The following is a 20,201-nucleotide window of genomic DNA, read 5'->3' on the forward strand; positions in this document are numbered from 1 at the left end:
ATTTTGTTTTTTGAGACATGGTCTCTCTACATAGCTCTTGCTGTCCTAGAACTCATTATGTAGACCAAGCTGGCCTTGAACTCACAGAGCTCTACCTACATCTACCTCCCCAGTGCTGGGAGTAAAGGTGTGCACTACTGCTCCTTGCTTCAAACATGAGTTTTTAAATTAAATATTAAAAACCGAGGGAAGCTATTATTCTTTCTAATTATACTTGGTTAGTATGCAAAATAATGTAATTCTTCTTTATTTTCAACCTTATTACAATACTAATCATGTCCCTTTTTAGTAATAATGAGGCACCTATTTCAGTTTTTCTCAGCAGCCATGTTCTAGTATCATTTCTGTTGCTATGGTAAATTCTAAATGGAGGATTCATGCACAACTAAGGAAGTACAGCAAAAATCATGGAGGATTCTACCTCATGTTCCTTGGCTGTATTTGGCCATCTTTCTGAATTGGTTTAGTGCTGTCTGTCTAAACATGATATTGCACCCATCAGCAAACAGAGTAATAACTGCAGATGATAAGTGTTTCCCACAGATAGGAACATAGAACAGTCTGATTCTTGGCAGAGCAGACTGAGGCTCTTTTAGATGAGTCTGAGCTGTTTCAGTTGACAGTTAAAGTTAATCAGGAGACCATATTTTACCAGTGGTTTAAAGAATATATTTTAAGAATATATTTTAAAATATATTTAAAGAATATATTTTAAATTATATGTGTATAATGGGAATATGCACATTTATATAGGTTCCTAGAAAAGCCAGAAAAAAGAGTGTTTAATCTACTAAGGCTGGAGTTACAGGCAGTTTTAAGATGCTTGGCATGTGTTAGCAACCAAACTTATGGTTTCTGCAAGAGCAGTACACACTGTCAACTACTGAGCAACCTCTCCAGCCTTCAGTCATCTTTAAATATAACACTTTTGTCTGTTACTCTGTGTATACAGTGTGGGTACTGAACAAATGTTTTTCAGTTATAATGTGTTCAAAAATATTCTGTTTTCCTTGTATTCAGTTTTAAATGGGTGCAATCTTTCAGTCTTAATGCTTTTATTTTGTTTCATATCTTTGTTTTTGATAGTAACCAGAAGTCATCTCGAGAGTTGGGTGGGTCTGTGCTGGAAGGGTGGGTTTGAGTGTAGAATTTTAAAAAAGTCAGTCTACTATAGTTTTTATGCTTGTTATTATATGCTGTATGTCTTTTTTATCGATACATCTTTCTACATATTTTACATGAGCAACAGTCTGTATTTAGTCATTTCACAATCACAGAATAGTGGACATCAAGGTTTAAAGAATTAAATATACTAGTGTACATCGATTCAGTTTTAAACTTGACTGTCTTCTTGTATGAAGATTCTTAAGCTTTGCTTTACCACCCCACGGCAGGTATGGGATGGCACCAGGACAAAGTTTCCCTCTTGGAGAGTCTGCATACAAGACCTTGCTTTTGAAGGTGACTTAAGTCACATTCTGCGGCTACAGAATCTGGTGATAGACATTGTGGTTTATGATAATCATGTCCAGGTGGCAAAATCCCTGAAGGTGATGTTGATTAGAAAGATGCATGCTATTTTGTTTCTGTGTTCTTCTTAGTTGTATTTTTTGTTCATATAAGTATTTTTGTGGATATTATTTAGGTTCCAGAAATTAATTTTAGATTTACTTGTTTTCAACTTTTAAGTTATAAATGTATGTTTAAGTTGAACAAAGCTCTGAACCCATATATAGTCATTATTACAACTGGCCTTTTTTGGACCCAAAACTGTAGTTTGACTATAGAGAAAATAAAGATACTGATTATTATTATTATTATTGCAGTTTACTCACTTTGTATCCTGGTTGTAGCCCGCTCGTTCGTCTCCTCCCGGTCCCACCCTCCTTCCTTATCCCTCTCCTCTAGTCTACTGATAGGGGAAGTCCACCTTCCCTACTGTCAGACAGTAGCCTATCAGGTTTCATCAGAACTGCCTAGATCCTCTTCCTCTGTGGGCTGAATATGTTGCTCCACCAGGGAGAAGTGATGAAGGATTGCAACTGAGTTCATGTCAGAGATTGTCTCTTCTTCCTTTCCTAGGGAACCCGCATGGAGACTGAGCTGTCTGTGGAGTATATCTGGGCAGGGGGTCTAAGTCCTCTCTATGCATGGTCTTTTGTTGATGTATCAGTCTCTGCAGTCCCCCCTGGGCTCAGCTTTTTTTGTTTTTGTTGGTCTCCTTGTGGGATTCTTGTCCTCTCAGGTTCTTTCTATTCTCTTCCATAAGACTCCCTGCGCTCCATTCCCTGCTGGGTGGAGTCTTTTAGAGGAGATCTTTGGTAGGCTCCCATTCTACTGCTTTCAGTGTCTAACCTGTTTTCCCTTCTAAATGATAAATAAGCATCTTCCTTTACAGCTTTTTTTTTTTTAGGTCTGTAGATGTTAATATGTTTATCCTATATTATATGTCTAATATCCACTTATAAGTGAATATATACCATGCAAGTCTTTCTGCTTCTGGGTTACCTCACTCAGGATGATCTTTTCTAGTTCCAATTATTTGCTTGCAGATTTCATGTTTTCCTTGTTTTTAATATAACAATGTTGTGTAAATGTACCACAATTTCTGTATCTATTCTTCAGTTGAGGGACATCTAGGTTGTTTCCAGATTCTGGCTATTACAAATAAAGCTGCTATGAACATAGTTGAGAAAATGTTTTTGTATGATTGAGCATCTTTCAGATATAGTGATACTTTGACTTCTTCCTTTCTGATTCGTATCCCCTTGATTTCCTTTAATTGTCTTATTGCTCGAACAGGAATCAAGTACTATATTGAAGAGATACAGAGAGAGTGGGCAGCCTTATCTTGTCCCTGATTTCTGTGGAATTGATTTAAGTTTCTTAATTTTAATGATTATGAATTGGTTAGACTTCTGTAACAGATTAAAATACACTTTTGTGTTTTTTATTGTTATTTTCTGTTTGTAGAAACTTACTGCATTTCTGAAAAGACTAAGCAACTTCTTTTTCTATAAGAGAGCATCAGGCACATTTCATAATAACATTTACTTAAGCTTTAACAATATACTATTGCCTCCAGAAGGCATTTCTGATACTAGCAAATTGTCATCTTTACACTGTGATCTGTTCAGAAAGAGAAGTTCTCTCTGGCTTGTACACCTTGTTAATATTGCAGTATGGTGAAGGTTCATAAGCACCTATATATTTACCATTTACACTTCCCCCTGAAGATTTTACCACAGTTCCTCTGAAATAAAACTTCGTGTGGGACCTTCTGGTGTCCTCTCTGTCTCAGCCTCTTGCTCTTCAGAATGATATTTGGCTTTTCCCTTCATATGATTTTTAGAAAACATTCAGATGTCATGAAAGAACTGAAGTTCCTAGCTATAATATCCTCAAATTTAAAAATTAATTTGGAAGTAGTTATATTTTGATAGCTAAGCCTCTGTTTATTAATGTAATTCTTTCCTCCCTGAGTTTTAGCCTTCTTCTGGTCCTTTGAAGGTTATAAAAATTGGCTAATAAAAAAATAAACATTTGAAACGTCATGCAAAAATTAAAATTGTTTCATTTACTATTCTAGCACCCTATTTTGGATGCCTCTTAAAAAAATACATTTTTTTTCCATTTTATTGTGTTTTTATTTCCAAACCTCTCTATTTTTTGGTTCAACTGTGACATAGGAGCAGGTAAAAGAAATTGGAGGAGAGTAGGTTGGATACTTCCTCCTGCCTTTTTGTGCTCAGAAAACCCACAGATATGCCAGGAAAGACCCTTGGAAAGGAAGGAGTGGTGTTGGGAGAATGGGTCTCTCCCTGTCTTACTCTCCACTGTTTGTGCTACATCAGAATTGAGGATTAAAAAGTTGAGTTCAAAGTGGAAGTTGGTGTAGTCTGCTTATCTTTTGTCTTACCCCAGCCCCTTCCTTGTCCTGTCACTTGACACTTTTCAACTATATTGTGTCACCACAATGGTGCAGGATTTTTATGGAAAAAGAGCGAAAGGTGGCTTCTCTGCTGCAGTCAGGAATGCAATTTTTATGAGACTGAATGCTCAATGTTTACTTTTTGCTTATAAGTCAACATAAAAATCAGTTCAGTTTTCATTGTGTGGCAGGTTTGTTTGGCTATGTGTCAATGTCTTTGTTTTATTATATTTTGTTGAAATAGGTTTCCCAAGCTGGGTTTGAACCTAAGGACACAGACAATCTTCCCAATAGTTAGAGGGTTATATCACAGCACTGGACTTAAATGTCAGTTGTTTTTAATAGCCTACTACGTTTCCTCACTGTAAATCTTCATAGAAAAAGCTGATGTTGTCCAGGAAAAATTGTGTTTTAGAACAAATTTTGCATAATAGCTGACTGTAGGATTGTTAGTTCAGAATCCTGGTTTAATCCTCTTTGAATTCAGAGGATATATTTTACAAGATTGTGATAAAAGTTCAGGTGCTTTATTAAAAACTTTGCTCTCCATAGAATTTGTAGGATGGGGAAAAGCACATAGGATCTGAGAAATCAAAGGCTGTGGCTAATGTGAAACTTAACCTGTGAAAAGATCAACATTATTTTCATTATTTTGATGTAGTTACATGATGACATTTCTAGTGTCTCATAGTGAGAGAAATTTATTCCTCATTTAATCTCTTCAAGAATTTCTTTTTCAGAATTCCTATCAAATAGAAATTTATTTAAGTTTTAGATTTCTTCATATTGACGAGCCTCTGGAATGGGCCTACTTTTGTGAAGTGAGCACATTCGTGTGTGTACAAGCATGCCCCTGCACACGTGCTCTGGTACAGGATCCATGAAGCCGTGCTGTCCTGCTGTAAAGCTTTTTGTCGTTGGACAGTGTCCTTTGTTGTTGAGGTCACTACCTCCTGTCAGTTATAAAATTTTCAAGTATCAGAAATTGTTTTATTAGGCCACTACCTGAAATCATAACTTTTAAAATCCTCTTTCAGATTGGAAGCTTCCTTAGAATTTACAGCCTCCATATCAAACTTCAGCCAGTTAATTCAGAGTCCACAACTTCATTGTTAAGACTGGAGTTTCATCTCCATGGAGGAACCAGCTATGGTCGTGGGATCAGGGTTTTACCAGAAGGTAACTCTGACGTGAATAAGCTGAAAGAGTGAGTATTTTATATCCCTGCTTGGAAAATATAAAAGTGATAGTCATTAGGTTAATTTACAGGGACTGTGTGTGATATTTGTCTTTTTCTTGTTTCTTCTTTTTGCCTTGCTGAGACTCTAACCTGGACTCTGGCACCTGCTAGGTAGAGTGGACCATGATCTACTCCTCCCTGACTAGGCAGACTGGACCACACTGATTACTCCCAAGCCTATTCTAGGCAGACAGGATCAGAGATACATCTTTCCTAGCCTTGTCTCCTTCCTTTCTTCCTTCCTTCCTTCCTTCCTTCCTTCTTTTCTGTCTTTCTTTTTTTTTAATATGTAAGCCAAATGAAAATTATTCTAAGTCTTATAATGAGATATAGTAAAGCCAGTTTTATAGCTTAAGATTTTCAATGATTTTTTTTTCAATTTTGTTGTTTTATCATTTTCTACATCAAGTATAGCTGTGGCAAACAGATTTCAGCCTGTCTGAAGAACTTGTTTAATCATACAATGAAAAATAGTGAATCTTCTTAAGTGATTCTGATTAAATGCTTCACAAAGTATGGTAGTGTGTCACATTTTAAAAATTTTTACAGAATATGACTTGTTTTTAGAAGGTAGCTTTAAAAGTACTGTTAGAGTTAAGTTCTTTCTCTGCTTCCAGTAGGTAACATGACAGAGAAAGGTATACCATACTAGACAAATAATAATAATAATTCCATGCATCTTCCAAGAGAAAACATACCATGCTATAAATTGAAATAAAATCACTGTCATGAGATTCAATTCACTTAATTGCTGTTATTTTTAATTTTAAAAAATTTATTCGCTTTACATCCCAGTTGTAGCCCACTCCTTCATCTCCTTCTGGTCCTACCTTCGCTCCCTCTTTCCCCCTATTCTTCTCCCCTAGTCCTCAGGAAGGGGGAGACCTCCTCTCATACCAATTGGCCCCAGTCTATCAAGTCTCATCAGGACTGCGTGAATCCTCTTTCTCTGTGACCTGGCACTTTGCTAGTCTTTTGTCTTATTTAATTTTTTTTCATTCAGTATATTTTGATTATATCCTTGACTCCCAGATCCTTCCCACTAAGCATGTGGTTGACCTAGCCAATTACTCTTCTGTGCAGAAAACTGATACCTTTGTTGTTAGATATCAGCTGTAAATAGTGTCTTGGTTTGGGGTCGAACTTTATGTCAACCTTACATTTTTGGTGCTGGGGATTTTGTCTGGTTTGAACATGTGCAGGTGATAAATGTGCTCTCCTAGTGTCTGTAAGTTCCTTTGTGTACCAGTCCTATTGGTTCTGGAACCTACTGTTTCCTTGGAGTCATTTACCAACTCTGGCTCTTAATAGTCTTTCTGCGTCCTCTTCTGCAGAGTTTTGAGCATTGAGAGGAGGGGTTAATTTAGGCCTAACTGCTCCAAAGACTCACCTCTCTGCACATTTTCAAGTTGTGGTCTCTTTATCAATTACCATCTACTGCAAGAGGAAGGTTCCCTGATGACATTGTGTGATGCTGTGCTTGATGGGTATAGCAATATATTAGAAGTCATTTTATGTTCCTTTAGCAGAATAATCATATTTTTTTCTCTTAGGGCCCATGACATATCTAGTGTTTGCTTCTTGGCCTCTTTTCCAGTGTCATGAATGGGCTTTCATCTCATAGAATAGGCTTTCAATCCAAAATTTAAAAGTAGTTAGTTATACCTGTGACATTGATTCCAATAAGGCCCCAATTTATATGGTAGGCAGGTGCCTGTAGTAGGTTGTCTTGACCTAATATTTTTTAGTAGTTAGTTGTTCAGTTTCCACATATTTGGAAGAGTTCTGTTGTTTCTGTTGTTGATATTCAACACCAGTCCATTTGGTCAGATCGGATGCAGGGTGTTAGTTAATTTTTTTTTTTTTTAATATGCTGAGACTTGGTTTTGGTTGAATTCCACTCTTATCTCTTTTGATCTCTGCTCTTAAATTTGAGGTCATGGAAGTGCTAAAACGTACTGGAATAATCTTATGAACCTGATGTAGTAGGTAGAGCTGAACTATTCTGTTGACCTTGTTATGCAATTTGATTTCCTCTTTCAATTTTAGAGCTTTAGCATGTGTAGATTTGGCAGCCAGTCAAACATCAGATGATACATATCAATCAGAAAATGAGGACAACTGTTCACTGCCTTCAAGTAAGGACAATTTATAACACTGACTTTTTATTTCTTCAGAATTTTATGAGCACAATTATATTTTTTAATGTTTTTTCCATATGTCGTTTTTAAAATTCATATGCCTATACATGTTGTACATGTGTATTTGCATTAATGTAACACCTTAAACATTTGTCTGTGCCATATCCAAAACTAAGTTTGGGTGTACTTTTAAATATGTAATCACATTTTGAATTTAGAGTGGCAGAGATTACTTGGTTCATGATGTGTGTATAGTGTATAATGTGTGGCAGAGATTACTTGGTTTATGATGTGTGTATAGTGTACAGTATTCATTGAAAAAATCTGTGTGAATTTCATAGGCAACTACTTTGTCTGTCAATTTCTAAAAAGAACAAAATGTTTCTTTATTTTAACCAGTCTATAGCTTTTGCTCATACCCTTCTTGGATATCTGATTAATACACATAAGTCATCAAAATCTCTCAAAGGTGTTCTTGTAGAACTTTTTTTTTCCCTTGTAGGACTTAATGGATTTGTGTGTATGCTTTTTTGTATGCACTGTGCTCTGAGATTCATCTGGATGGAGTGTGTGTCAGTAATAGGTCATTACTTGAAGCTGAGTGATGCTGAGTGGGGAAGGAGCTTCTAGTTAGAGCACCATGTCTCCTCTCATGTTTACATGGCTTCAGTGTCTACCAAAAACATCAAATGATTTTAAATGAGTTTAATTTTGGCCTTTCAGTGTGCTACATATTAGTGTATTGTAAAGTATTCACCCTCTCTTATTAATAGTATTTAGTACTGGCAAAACCATTTTTTAAATTAATTTATTTTTATTGATTACAGCTTATTTCTTCACTTTGTATCCGAGCTATAGCCTCTTCCCTCATCCCCTCCCAATTCCACCCTCCCTCCCTAATCTCCCATGCCCCTCCCCAAGTCCACTGGTAGGTGAGGTCCTCCTTCCCTTCCACCTGACCCTAGCGTGTCAGGTCTCATCAGGACTGGCTGCATTGCCTTCCTCTGTGGCCTCTTAAGGCTGCCCCCCACCTCATGGGGAGGTGATCAAAGAACCAGCCACTGAGTTCATGTCAGAGGCAGCCCCTGATCTCCTTACTAGGAAATCCATTTGGAGACTGAGCTGTCCTGGACTACATCCATGCAGGGGTTCTAGGTTATCTCCATGCATGGTCCCTGTTTGGAATGTCAGTCTCAGAAAAGACCCCTCTGCCCAGATTTTTTGGTTTGTTGCTCTCCTTGTGGTGGTCCTGTCCCCTCCAGGTCTTTCTATCTCCCTCTTCTTTCATAAGATTCCCTGCACTCTGCCCAAAGTTTGGCTATGAGTCTCAGCCTCTGCTTTGATACCTTGCTGGGTAGAGTATTTCAGAGGCCCTCTGTGGTAGGTTCCAGTCCTGTTCCCTGTTTTCTCCCTCTTCCTATATTCATCCCATTTGCCTTTCTGAGTGAGAATTGATCATCTTACCAAGGGTCCTCCTTGCTTAGCTTCTTTAGGTATACAGATTTTAGTATGTTTATCCTATATTATATGTCTAATATCCACTTATAAGTGAGTACATACCATGTGTGTCTGTCTGTTTCTAGGATACCTCACTCAGGATGATCTCTTCTAGTTCCCACCATTTGGCTGAAAAGTTCCTGATTTCCTTGTTTTTAATTGTAGTATTCTGTTGTGTAAATGTACCAAAATCTCTGGATCTATTCCTTAGTTGAGGGACATCTGGGTTGTTTCCAGGTTCTGGCTATTATGAATAAAGCTACTACGAACATGACTGAACAAATGTCCTTGTTGTGTACTTGGACACATTTTGGATATATGCCTAGCAGTGGTATAGCTGGATCTTGAGGAAGCACTATTTCTAATTATCTGAGAAAGCACCAAATTGATTTCCAAAGTGGTTGTACAAGTTTACATTCCCACCAGCAATAGAGGAGGGTTCCGATTTCTCCACATCCTCTCCAGCATATATTGTCTTGAGTTTTTGATCTTAGCCATTCTGATGGGTGTAAGGTGAAATCTCAGGGTCATTTTGATTTGCATTTTCCTGATGAATAAGGATGTTGAGCATTTCTTTAAGTGTTTCTCTGCCATTTGATATTCCTCTACAGAGAATTCTCTGTTTAACCCTGATTAGCCCATTTTTAATTGGAGTACTTGATTTATTGCTTTTTAACTGGAGAGGTGCCTCAGGTTAAGAACATTGGCAAAGCCACTTTTAAAAAGCAAAAAGAAAACAACATACTGTAGTCTTTATGAATTGCCTTCCTGTTTTTTGTCAACAAAGTGTGGGTTGATATTTAAGCTCTCTTTGCGCTGCTGGTTTGTCAGCCTTTAATAAGTCCCATAGTTCCAGGGTTTTTTTGGTTTTTTTGTTTGCTTGTTTTCTTTTTGTTTTTTGAGATAGCTTTTCTCTAAACCTATAGCCTTGGGTGTCCTGGACTCACTTTGTAGACCAGGCTGGCCTCAAACTCACAGAGGTCCGTCTGCCTCTGCCTTCCAGAGTGCTGGGATTACAGGAGTGTACTACCACACCCAGCTCATAATTTATTGATTACTATGTTTTTAAGTCATTTAGTTTAAATATACTAATATTCTTGTTTTTATGATCTTATTCAATATTCTGTATTTTTTACATTCCCTCTCAAAGAAAGCAGAGATTTTGCCTATCAAGTTTTGTGACTAACTCTGTGTAGTTATTGTTAGGCTAGTGTAGAATCTGCAAATAAATTGGGAGAAAAAGACATTTCAACTTTTTTTTCAAATTTTGCATTAAGTTTTGAATGATATATTACAGAGCTACATATTATGTGATTTTTTTCTCCTTCCTTGTAGGTTGTGGATCAGACCTAGTTTCCCTGTACGAGGTAGAAAGATGTCAGCAACTCTGTGCTACAGGTAAGACCTTTTACAGTACAGTAACCAACATAGAGACCCCTTTCTTTGCATTTCCGAGCCAATTCCTTCATACCGAGATAAGTGAGAGATCCTTGTGGGTACACTCAATGTTTGTATTTAGCTTTTATTCCCATGGGATTACCAAATTCAGTCATCAGGACACCAGCAGTCTATTCAAACAGCAAAGCAGCAGCTTCAACATGAATCAGCAACAGTGAAAAGATTCAGTAGAAACAGCTAGACTCCACCAAAGCAGAAAAACTTTGCCAGAGCAGCATGTACAGTTCTGTGGAGCATTTCTCTCTTCAAAGATCAGCAAAGCATAGAATCATTGCAATGCATAGAGATGCAAAAGCCTTCTCTCACTACCTTCATACTTTTACATTATCCCTTCTCAGAGTTCACACAAGGTTGTTCTGTAGCTCACAAAAATCATGCCCCTCGCACCAGGGAGGTTTCACATGACCAGTGCACTTTTCTGAGGAGAGCTGTTTTCGAGGGGGAAAACCATTCCCACATCACACACTTGGGACCCAAAGGACCCAAACAAAAAAACATAGGCACATGACTCAACTGAGTTTCCAAAGAAACTGGAAACTTGCACTTCATATACTATTAAAGTTGTAACATTTATGGCATCAGGTTTGTTTTTACTGTAATGATTTAAATTCTGCTCTGATGCTAATTTCCATAAACTTATATAATACAGTTAACACTGTACACATAAGCTCTTTACCCTAGTCTCCCAAAGTTTAATATTAACAGCAATAGTACATATCTGTCAGATATACCCTGTTATTTCAACTAGGTTGATAAAAAGCTTTTATCTAGAAAAATTATTTGTGACTCGAAGTTCATTAAATACTTCATTAGCTGTGTACTGCTGTACAGTATGAGTTTCTCCTGTTGGAAAAAGGAGATGTCAGTATGAAATGGGAGACTAAAGTCTCATGTTTTATTGGAAAACAAGGTGCCTTAACTGAAGCTTTAGATATTATGCGGAAGTTGTTGTAGGTACACTGTGCAGAGGCAGTGGCCTGCAGGAACAGTAAGCATACCTAGTGCACAGGCAGATACCGGCTTATGAAAATATTCCACCTACCTGGAGGAAAAACAGGTTCCAGAATGAGCACAAGGGAAATAGAGAAAAATCAAGAACATCCTGGATTTCTAGAAAGTAGTGCCATTCTCAGGTAATAGAAATACCAAATCTGGGCCAATGAGATCCTCACAGTGATGTTAGTGATAGGTTAGAATCCGTTGAGTAAAGGCAGGATGTATGAACTCAGCTTGCTAATGAGGAAATAAAATGGGGATTAATAGAAAGCTCTATGGGGCAGAGTGACTAATAAATGTAAAAAAAAATTAACACCATTTTTCTCAACACAATGGTAATTATTTTTTAATTGAATCAGTGGGTTTTAAACTACTAGATTCTAAATGTTTGATAAAGAATGACACATTTACCTTCTGCTAGCTACAAAAGTAGGGAATTAGTTCAGAATAGAGTAACTTGAATATCCTTTAATCAAGTGCACCAAGTCTCCTCTCCAGAGATCTGTTCTCATAGACTTTTTCATTTAATGTATTGAGAAGTACAGTGTCACATATGTACTCTCTATGCCAAAAACATTTGATCAGAATGTCAGAGTAAGAAAAGTCCAGCCACGCCTAAAGGAATATGTACTAGCAAAATAAGTAGCTTCTCAAGTTGGTGTCATAAGGCAAACATGAGTAGACTAAAGCTCTTCTGATGTTGAAGTCTGGACACATGGTTCTCCAACCAAGGACCATGCATGGATATAACCTAGAACCCCTCCTCAGATGTAGCTGATGGCAGCTCAGTATCCTAGTGGCTCTCCTAGTAAGGGGAACAGGGACTGTCTCTGACATGCACTCATTGGCTGGCACTTTGACCTTCGCACCCCCCCATGGGAGGAACTACCTAGCTAGAGAGGAGGAGGACATTGCAGCCAGTCCTGGAGAGACCTGATAAGCTAGGGTCAGATGGAAGGGGAGGAGGACCTCCCCTATCAGTGGACTTAGACAAGGGCAGGGAGGAGATTACGATGGACAGTGGGATTGGGAGGGAATGAAGGAGGAGGCTACAGCTGGGATACAAGTTAAATAAACTAATTAATATAAAAAATAATTTTTAAAAAGTAAAAAAAAAAAAAAAAAGATAATGATGCATTGTTTAGGATTTTAGCAGAAAGCCAAAGACAGCTGGAGAGGAGGTACATATCTGATAATCTTATAATAGGCTTAAGTCTATATTATTTTAAGCAGGCACTGTAGCAATATGAAGGAGATAAATAGTTTTCATTGAATACATATCTCTTTGGGGATATCAGGACATGATGACTGTAAGCCATTCCCAGTAATTTAGTAACAATATAGACACTGGTAAAGAGAGAGAAAGGTAGACCCACAGAGTAGAGTAAATGTGCCAGTAGATAATTATTGGTGAATCTTTTAAACGCATATTCAGGTTTTTTTTTTTTTTCCAATGGTTTTTCTTGAAGTTTGAAAGTAATAAAACCTTTAGACCTTTTAAGATACTGTCTTAGCATGTTAAGTGAAGCAATGTCTACCCAGCAGGGAAGTACTCTGTAAGTGCTCAGCCATTTGCCACACAAAGGAGATGTCTATGAGGGTTTTGTTGCATTAAAGGTGTGAACAGAAGACAATTCACCTGGATATCTGAGGCCTGCAAGGCTATGCACAAGTTATTTTTTCTAAAAGAGGGAAGTGTCACCATAGAATATCTGAAAGGCAGAGTAACACCCTCTATGCTATTCTCTTTTTTTTTAAATTTTTTTATTAATTACACTTTATTCACTTTGTATCCCCCCATAAGCCCCTCCCTCCCCCCTTCCAATCCCACCCTCCGTCTTTCTTCTTCAAGCATGCCCCTCCCCTAGTCCACTGATAGGGGAGGTCCTCCTCTCCTTCCTTTGATCTTAGTGTCCAGGTGGGTTCCATACTAATGGAAGAGGGACTGCCTCTGACATAATCTGATTGGCCTGCTCTTTGATCACCTCCCCCTGAGGGGGGAGCAGCCTTACCAGGCCAAAGAAGATGACAATGCAGCCACTCCTGATGTGATCTGATAGACTAAGATCAAAGGAAGGAGAGGAGGACCTCTGCTATTTTCTTTAGAGTAAATTCATTCCAACCATCTGAAACCTTCCATTTTCTATTTCCCAGTCATTTGCTATGTTCTCAGTCTTTCTCTTCTGTTGTGATTCTAATTGCTTTCCCTCTTTCACATCTTCCTTTCTCTCCTCCATCATCTTTCTGCCCACAAAACAAATTCCTTCTCTTTTAAACACTGTGCATTGCTGTGATAATTCAGTTACCTTTTACATTCTCATATTCTGGCTCTGTAATAAAGGAGAGTTCAATAAAGTCTTAAATTTGAAATACCTAGGGAAAGAGCCCATATGACAAAGAATATTTAATGAATGTGTTCTGTTAATGTCTCTTGCTCAAGGACCAGTTAGAAAGTAAAATGTTGCCTGGCAAAAATTGTCTTAAGAGATTGGAGTGAGAAGTTTTACATTTTACACAGGATCTAGTCATTTTCTTGGTGAAATAAACTTCACTATTTCCCATAAATTAGAATTTTCTGAAAATTTCTATTCTTCAATATGAAAATACTTATCTATCTGCCATATAATTAAGCATCCTTTGCCTCAGTAGCTCATCACCAAGATATCTGTTGTGCCTCTGGTTCTTTTTCTGTGGACCTACATGTGCATCTAGAAACTGTGTGACCATAACTGAGATTAACTTGATTTTATGGTATATAGTAAATATATTTGTGCTGAACATACCTAAGACCCTGTACTTTATTTACAGTACTTACAGAACACCGTTATTTAGAGAATACCCCATTGTGTGCCATTTTGAAGCAAGGAGCTCCTCGACAATATCGAATCAGAGCAAAACTAAGATCATATAAGCCCAGAAGACTTTTCCAGTGTGTTAAACTTGTGTGTCCAAAATGTCATTTACTGTAAGTATTTTCTAAAATTAAAAAATTTCATGTCATATTGTTTGTATAAATGCATGGTGGTGTGTGTGTGTTTGTGTCTTTTAAGTATTAAGAAATGAGTAAATGACAGTTTAATTTGTAGTATTTTAAAAGAATGCCAGTGATTTAAAGGGAAAGTGCTAAATTCCTATGAATAAAATCCTTTCAGACTAAGAAATAGATGTTTTCAGGCATTAAATACAATCAATACCATGTTTAGTAGCTTTGATAGACACAAGTCTAAATTTCCTGTTATACTTAATAACTGTAATGCTTTCATTCTAGACACTAGTTATTATGTGTATATATAAATATATAAGGCTTTCTTATTCTTATTAATATATTCATTTCAAAACGCGTTTAGATAGTTTTGAATACTGTTTATCTCTGTAATGTACCACAGTTGTTCAGAATACAGAATGGTATTTTGGACGGTATAGGCAGTTCACAAACATGCATATTGGGACAGTGTACATCAGGCTTTCAGGCTGTTGTTATGTGTGAACATACCTTTACATGGCCACACATTTTTGTATTTTGTGTATTATCTGTTAATATCGCTCTAGAGTAATGTATGTATATGTTTTTGCCTCACAGAATTTGAGACTGTACTGATTGAAGACAAAGTTAATCATTAAAGTTATTTTATAAAAATTGAGGAATATTTTTTCTACCCATATGATCATAAACTCACAGTATTGATTAAACTATATTATGAAGATTTTAGGTAATTAGGAAAACATGACCAGATTATATTTAATTTAGTGCCTCAGTGTGATACAGCTGCTTTTCAAGAAGAAATCTATGCTGTAAAGTCCTTCTAGGCAAACAAAGCATCTTAGTCAGTGTAAGAGATTAACTAAAGTTACACCCAGCTGGTGACAGAATCAGGATAAGCACTTCAGCCTTGCACTTCCAAGCCTTACCATTTTTCTGCATGGTAGTTTGTGACTAGGCTGAATTACAAATTAAAGATGAATGAAGCTAATAACACTTTAAATTAGGTGCCCTGTGATCGTGAGATTAACTGAGGTGAAAATATGGCTACTTGGAAAGGATAACAGATTGGAATGTGGAATAACTAAGTTACTTTGGACTCTACATTGGGCCAAAGAAGTGAAGACGCCTGCGGCCAAGCCTGATGACCTGTATAAAGTCCTTGTGACCTCTGACCTCTACACATGCACCATGGCATATATGCACCCACAGAGACACAAATCTCTATGTGATTATGGCATACCATACATACATACCTACCGTTACAGTGTTCAACACCTATTGAATGAAATCTGTTAAATCTGAAAAAATGAATTATTTCCTAATAAGAAAGCTTAGCTGGTTTATTCTGCATAAAAATAGTGCTTAAATTTCATTTTAGATTATTTTATGTGTGAGTATATGCCTGCATCTGTGTATATACACCATGTATTTATCTGACACCCACAAAGTTTAGAACTGGAGTTATAAATGGTTCAAAGGCACCATGTGGGTGCTGGGAAGTGAGCCTAGGATCTCTGCAGGATTAGCACACGCTTTTTTTTTTTTTTTTTCTTAAATCTTTCTTTAAACTCTTTTTTAATTACACTTTATTCACTTTGTATCCCCCTGTGGTTCCCTCCCTACTCCTGTCTCAATCCCTCCCTTCCTCTCCCCTCTGCATGCATGCCCCTCCCCAAGTCCATTGTTAGGGAAGGTCTTCTTTTCCTTCCTTCTGATCCTAGTTAATTAGGTCTCATCAGGAGTGGCTGCATTGTCTTCTTCTGTGGCCTGGTAATGCTGCTCCCCCCTCAGGGAGAGGTAATTAAAGAGCAGGTCAATCAGTTCATGTCAGAAACATTCCCTATTCCTATTACTATGGCACCAACTGGACACTGAACTGCCATGGGCTATATCTGTGCAGGGGTCTTAGGTTATCTCCATGCATGGTCCTTGTTTGGAGTATCAGTCTCAGGAAAGACCCCTGTGCTCAGATTTTTTGGTTCTGTTGCTCTCCTTGTGGAGTTCCTGTCCTCTCCAGGTCTTACTGTTTCCCACTTCTTTCATAAGGTTCCCTGCACTCTGCCCAAAGGTTGGCCTTAAGTCTCAGCATCTGCCCTGATAATCTTCAGGGAAGAGCCTTTCAGAGGTCCTCTGTGGCAGGCTCCTGACTTGTTGCCTCTTTTCTCCTTCTTCTGATGTCTATCTTCTTTGCTTTTCTGGGTAGGGATTGAGCATTTTAGCAAGAGTCCTTCTTCTTGATTAGGTTCTTTAGGTGTACAAATTTTAGTAGGTTTATCCTATATTATATGTCTATATGAGTGAATATATACCATGTGCATCTTTCTGCTTCTGGGATAGCTCACTCAGGATGATCTTTTCCAGATCCCACCATTTACCTGCAAATTTCATGAGTTCCTTGTTTTTATTGCTGAGTAGTATTCCACTGAGTAGATGTACCATACTTTCTGTATCCATTCCTTCACTGAGGGGCATCTGGGCTGTTTCCAGCTTCTGGCTATTACAAATAAAGCTGCTACAAACATGGTTAAACAAATGTCCTTATTGTGTACTTGAGCATCTTTTGGATATATGCCTAGGAGTGGTATAGCTGGGTCTTGAGGAATCACTGTTCCTAATTGTCCGAGGAAGCACCAGGTTCATTTCCAGAGTGGTTGTACAAGTTTACATTCCCACCAGCAGTGGAGGAGGGTTCCCCTTTCTCCACAACCTCTCCAGCATGTGTTGTCACTTGAGTTTTTCATCTTAGCCATTCTGATAGGTGTAAGGTGAAATCTTAGGGTCATTTTGATTTGCATTTCCCTAATGACTAAGGATGTTGAACGTTTCTTTAAGTGTTTCTCTGCCATTCGATATTCCTCTATTGAGAATTCTCTGTTTAGCTCTGTACTCCATTTTTTAAATGGATTACTTGATTTGTTGCTTTTTAACTTCTTGAGTTCTTTATATATACTGGATATTAGTCCTGTCAGATAGAGGGTTGGTGAAGATCCTTTCCCAATCTGTAGGGAGTCGTTTTGTTCTGACGATAGTGTCATTTGCTTTAAAGAAGCTTTCCAGTTTCATGAGGTCCCGTTTATTGATTGTTGTGCTTAGAGCCTGTGCTGTTGGTATTCTGTTCAGGAAGTTTTCTCCTGTGCTAATGAGTACAAGGCTCTTCCCCACTTTTTCTTCTAAGTGGTTTACTGTATCTGGTTTTATATTGAGGTCTTTGATCCACTTGGACTTTAGTTTTGTGCAGGGTGATAAGTATGGATCTATTTGCATTTTTGTACATGTAGACATCCAGTTAGACCAGCACCATTTGTTGAAGACGCTGTCTTTTTTCCATTGAATAGTTTTGGCATCTTTGTTTAAAATCAGGTGTCTGTAAGTGTGTGGATTTATTTCAGGATCTTTTATTAGTTTCCATTGATCCACCAGTCTGTTTCTATGCCAGTACCATGCAGTTTTTAGTATTGTTGCTCTATAGTACAGCTTGAGATCAGGGATGGAGATACCTCCTGAAGATCTTTTACTGTAGAGAATTGTTTTAGTAATTTGGGTTTCTTGTTGTTCCATATGAAGGGGAGGATTTTTCTTTCAAGGTCTGTAAAGAATTGTGTTGGTAATTTGATAGGAATTGCATTGAATCTGTAGATTGCTTTTGGTAAGATGGCCATTTTTACTATATTAATCCTGCCAAGCCATGAGCATGGGAGATCTTTCCATCTTCTGATATCTTTTTCTATTTCTTTCTTCAGAGACTGGAATTTTTTTTCATACAAGTCTTTGACTTGCTTAGTTAGGTTCAGACCAAAGTAATTTATGTTCTTTGTGGCTATTGTGAAGGGTGTTATTTCCCTAATTTCTTTCTTGTCCGTTTTGCCTTTTGTATACAGGAGGGCTACTCATTTTTTTAATTTAATTTTATATCCAGCCACTTTGCTGAAGTTGTTAATCAGCTGTAGGAGTTCCCTAGTAGAATTTTTGGGGTCACTCCGGTATACTATCATACCATCTGCAAATAGTGACACTTTGATTTCTTCCTTTCCAATTTGTATCCCCTTAATCTCCTTTAGTTGTCTTATTGCTCTGGCTAGGACTTCAAGTACTATGTTGAAGAAGTATGGAGCGAGTGGGCAGCCTTGTCTTGTCCCTGATTTCAGTGGTATTGATTTAAGTTTCTCTTCATTGAGTTTGATATTGGCTATAGGCCTGCTGTATATTGCTTTTACTAAGTTCAGGTATGTGCCTTGTATCCCTGATCTCTCCATGACTTTAAACATGAGTGGGTGTTGGATTTTGTCAAATTCCTTTTTAGCATCTACGGAGAAGATCATGTGGATTTTCTCCTTCAGTTTGTTTATGTGGTGGATTATAATGATGGATATCCGTATATTGAACCACTCCTGCATCCCGGGGATGAAGCCTAATTGGTCGTAATGGATGATATCTTTGATGTGTCCTTGCATTCTGTTTGCAAGTATTTTGTTGAGTATTGTTGCAGCGATATTCATAAGGGAGATTGGCCTGAAATTCTCTTTCTTTGTTGGATCTTTGTAAGGTTTAGGTACCAAGGTGATTTTGGCTTCATAGAATGAGTTTGGTAGTGATCCTTCTGTAGAAACAAAATAGAAATTTTGTGGAATAGTTTGAAGAGTATTGGTGTTAGCTCTTTATTGAAGGTCTGGAAGAATTCTGTGCTGAAACCACCTGGCCCTGGGCTTTTTTTGCATGGGAAACTTTTGATGACAGCTTCTATTTCCTTAGGGGATATAGGACTATTTAATTATTTACCTGGTCTTGATTCAGCTTTAGCATGTGGAATCAGTCAAAACAATTGTCCATTTCATTTAGATTTTCAAATTTTGTGGCATATAGGCTTTTGAAGTAAGACCTAATTATTGTTTCGTTTTCTTCAGTGTCTGTGGTTATGTCCCCCTTTTCGTTTCTGATTTTGTTGATTTGGATAGTGTCTCTCTGCCTTTTAGTTAGTTTGGCTAAGGGTTTGTCTATCTTGTTGATTTTCTCAAAGAACCAGCTCTTGGTTTCATTGATTCTTTGAATTATTTTATTTGCTTCTAATTTATTGATTTAAGCCCTGAGTTTGATTATTTCCAGCTATCTACTCCTCTTTGGTGTGTCTGCTTCTTTTTTTTCTAGGGCTTTTACGTGAGCCATTAAGTTGCTTGAATGAGATGTTTCAAATTTCTTCTTGAAGGCACTTAGTGCTATGAACTTTCCTCTTAGCACTGCTTTCATTGTGCCCCGTAAGTTTAGGTATGTTGTGCCTTCATTCTCATTGAATTCTAGGAAGTCCTTTTTTTATTTCTTCTCTGACCCAGCTGTCATTGAGTAGCAAGTCATTCAGTTTCCATGTGTGTAGGCCTTTTGCTATTTTTGTCATTGAAGTCCAGCATTTTTCCATGGTGATCCGATACGATACAAGGGATTATTTCAATCGTCTTGTATGTTTTGAGTCTTGCTTTGTGACCAAGTATATGGTCTATTTTGGAGAAGGTTTCATGAGGTGCTGAGAAGAAGGTAAGTTTCTTTTTTTTTTTTTTTTGGGTGAAAGGTTCTATAGATGTCAGTGAGGTCCATTTGATTTATGTCCTCTATCAGAGTTTTTGTTTTTTTTTTTGTTTAATTTTGGTTTTGTTTACCGGTCCTTTGTTCAGATTGGGATGTTGAAGTTTCCCTCCATTAATGTGTCTATATGTGTTTATATGTGGTTTAAGTTTTATTAATGTTTATTTTACAAATGTGAGTTCCCTTGCATTTGGGACATAGATGTTCAGGATTGTGATGTCTTCCTGGTGGATTTTTCCTTTGATGAGTATAAAATGTCCTTCTCTATCTCTTTTGATTAATTTTGGTTGAAAGACTATTTTATTAGACATTAGAGTGGCTACTCCTGCTTGCTTCTTGGGTCCATTTGCTTGGTAAACCATCTTCCAGCCCTTTACTCTCAGG

General features: G+C 37.5%; 1 protein-coding gene across 4 annotated transcripts in view; it reads left to right on the forward strand.

The window, feature by feature from the left end:
• Positions 1–20,201, forward strand: part of LOC110541879 (protection of telomeres protein 1-like) — a 57,488-nt gene that overhangs the window by 23,024 nt on the left and 14,263 nt on the right. For 3 of the 4 annotated variants that reach the window (XM_060370916.1, XM_060370919.1, XM_060370917.1), the window contains 5 exons: positions 1,395–1,550; positions 4,969–5,138; positions 7,221–7,309; positions 10,145–10,207; positions 14,072–14,228. In XM_060370916.1, the coding sequence (XP_060226899.1) occupies positions 1,395–1,550; positions 4,969–5,138; positions 7,221–7,309; positions 10,145–10,207; positions 14,072–14,228 (635 nt within the window). The remainder of the gene's footprint in view (positions 1–1,394; positions 1,551–4,968; positions 5,139–7,220; positions 7,310–10,144; positions 10,208–14,071; positions 14,229–20,201) is intronic. The other variant, XM_060370918.1, reaches the window with a different exon arrangement.

This window comes from Meriones unguiculatus, chromosome 17 (assembly GCF_030254825.1).
Source record: "Meriones unguiculatus strain TT.TT164.6M chromosome 17, Bangor_MerUng_6.1, whole genome shotgun sequence".
NCBI lineage: Eukaryota > Metazoa > Chordata > Mammalia > Rodentia > Muridae > Meriones > Meriones unguiculatus.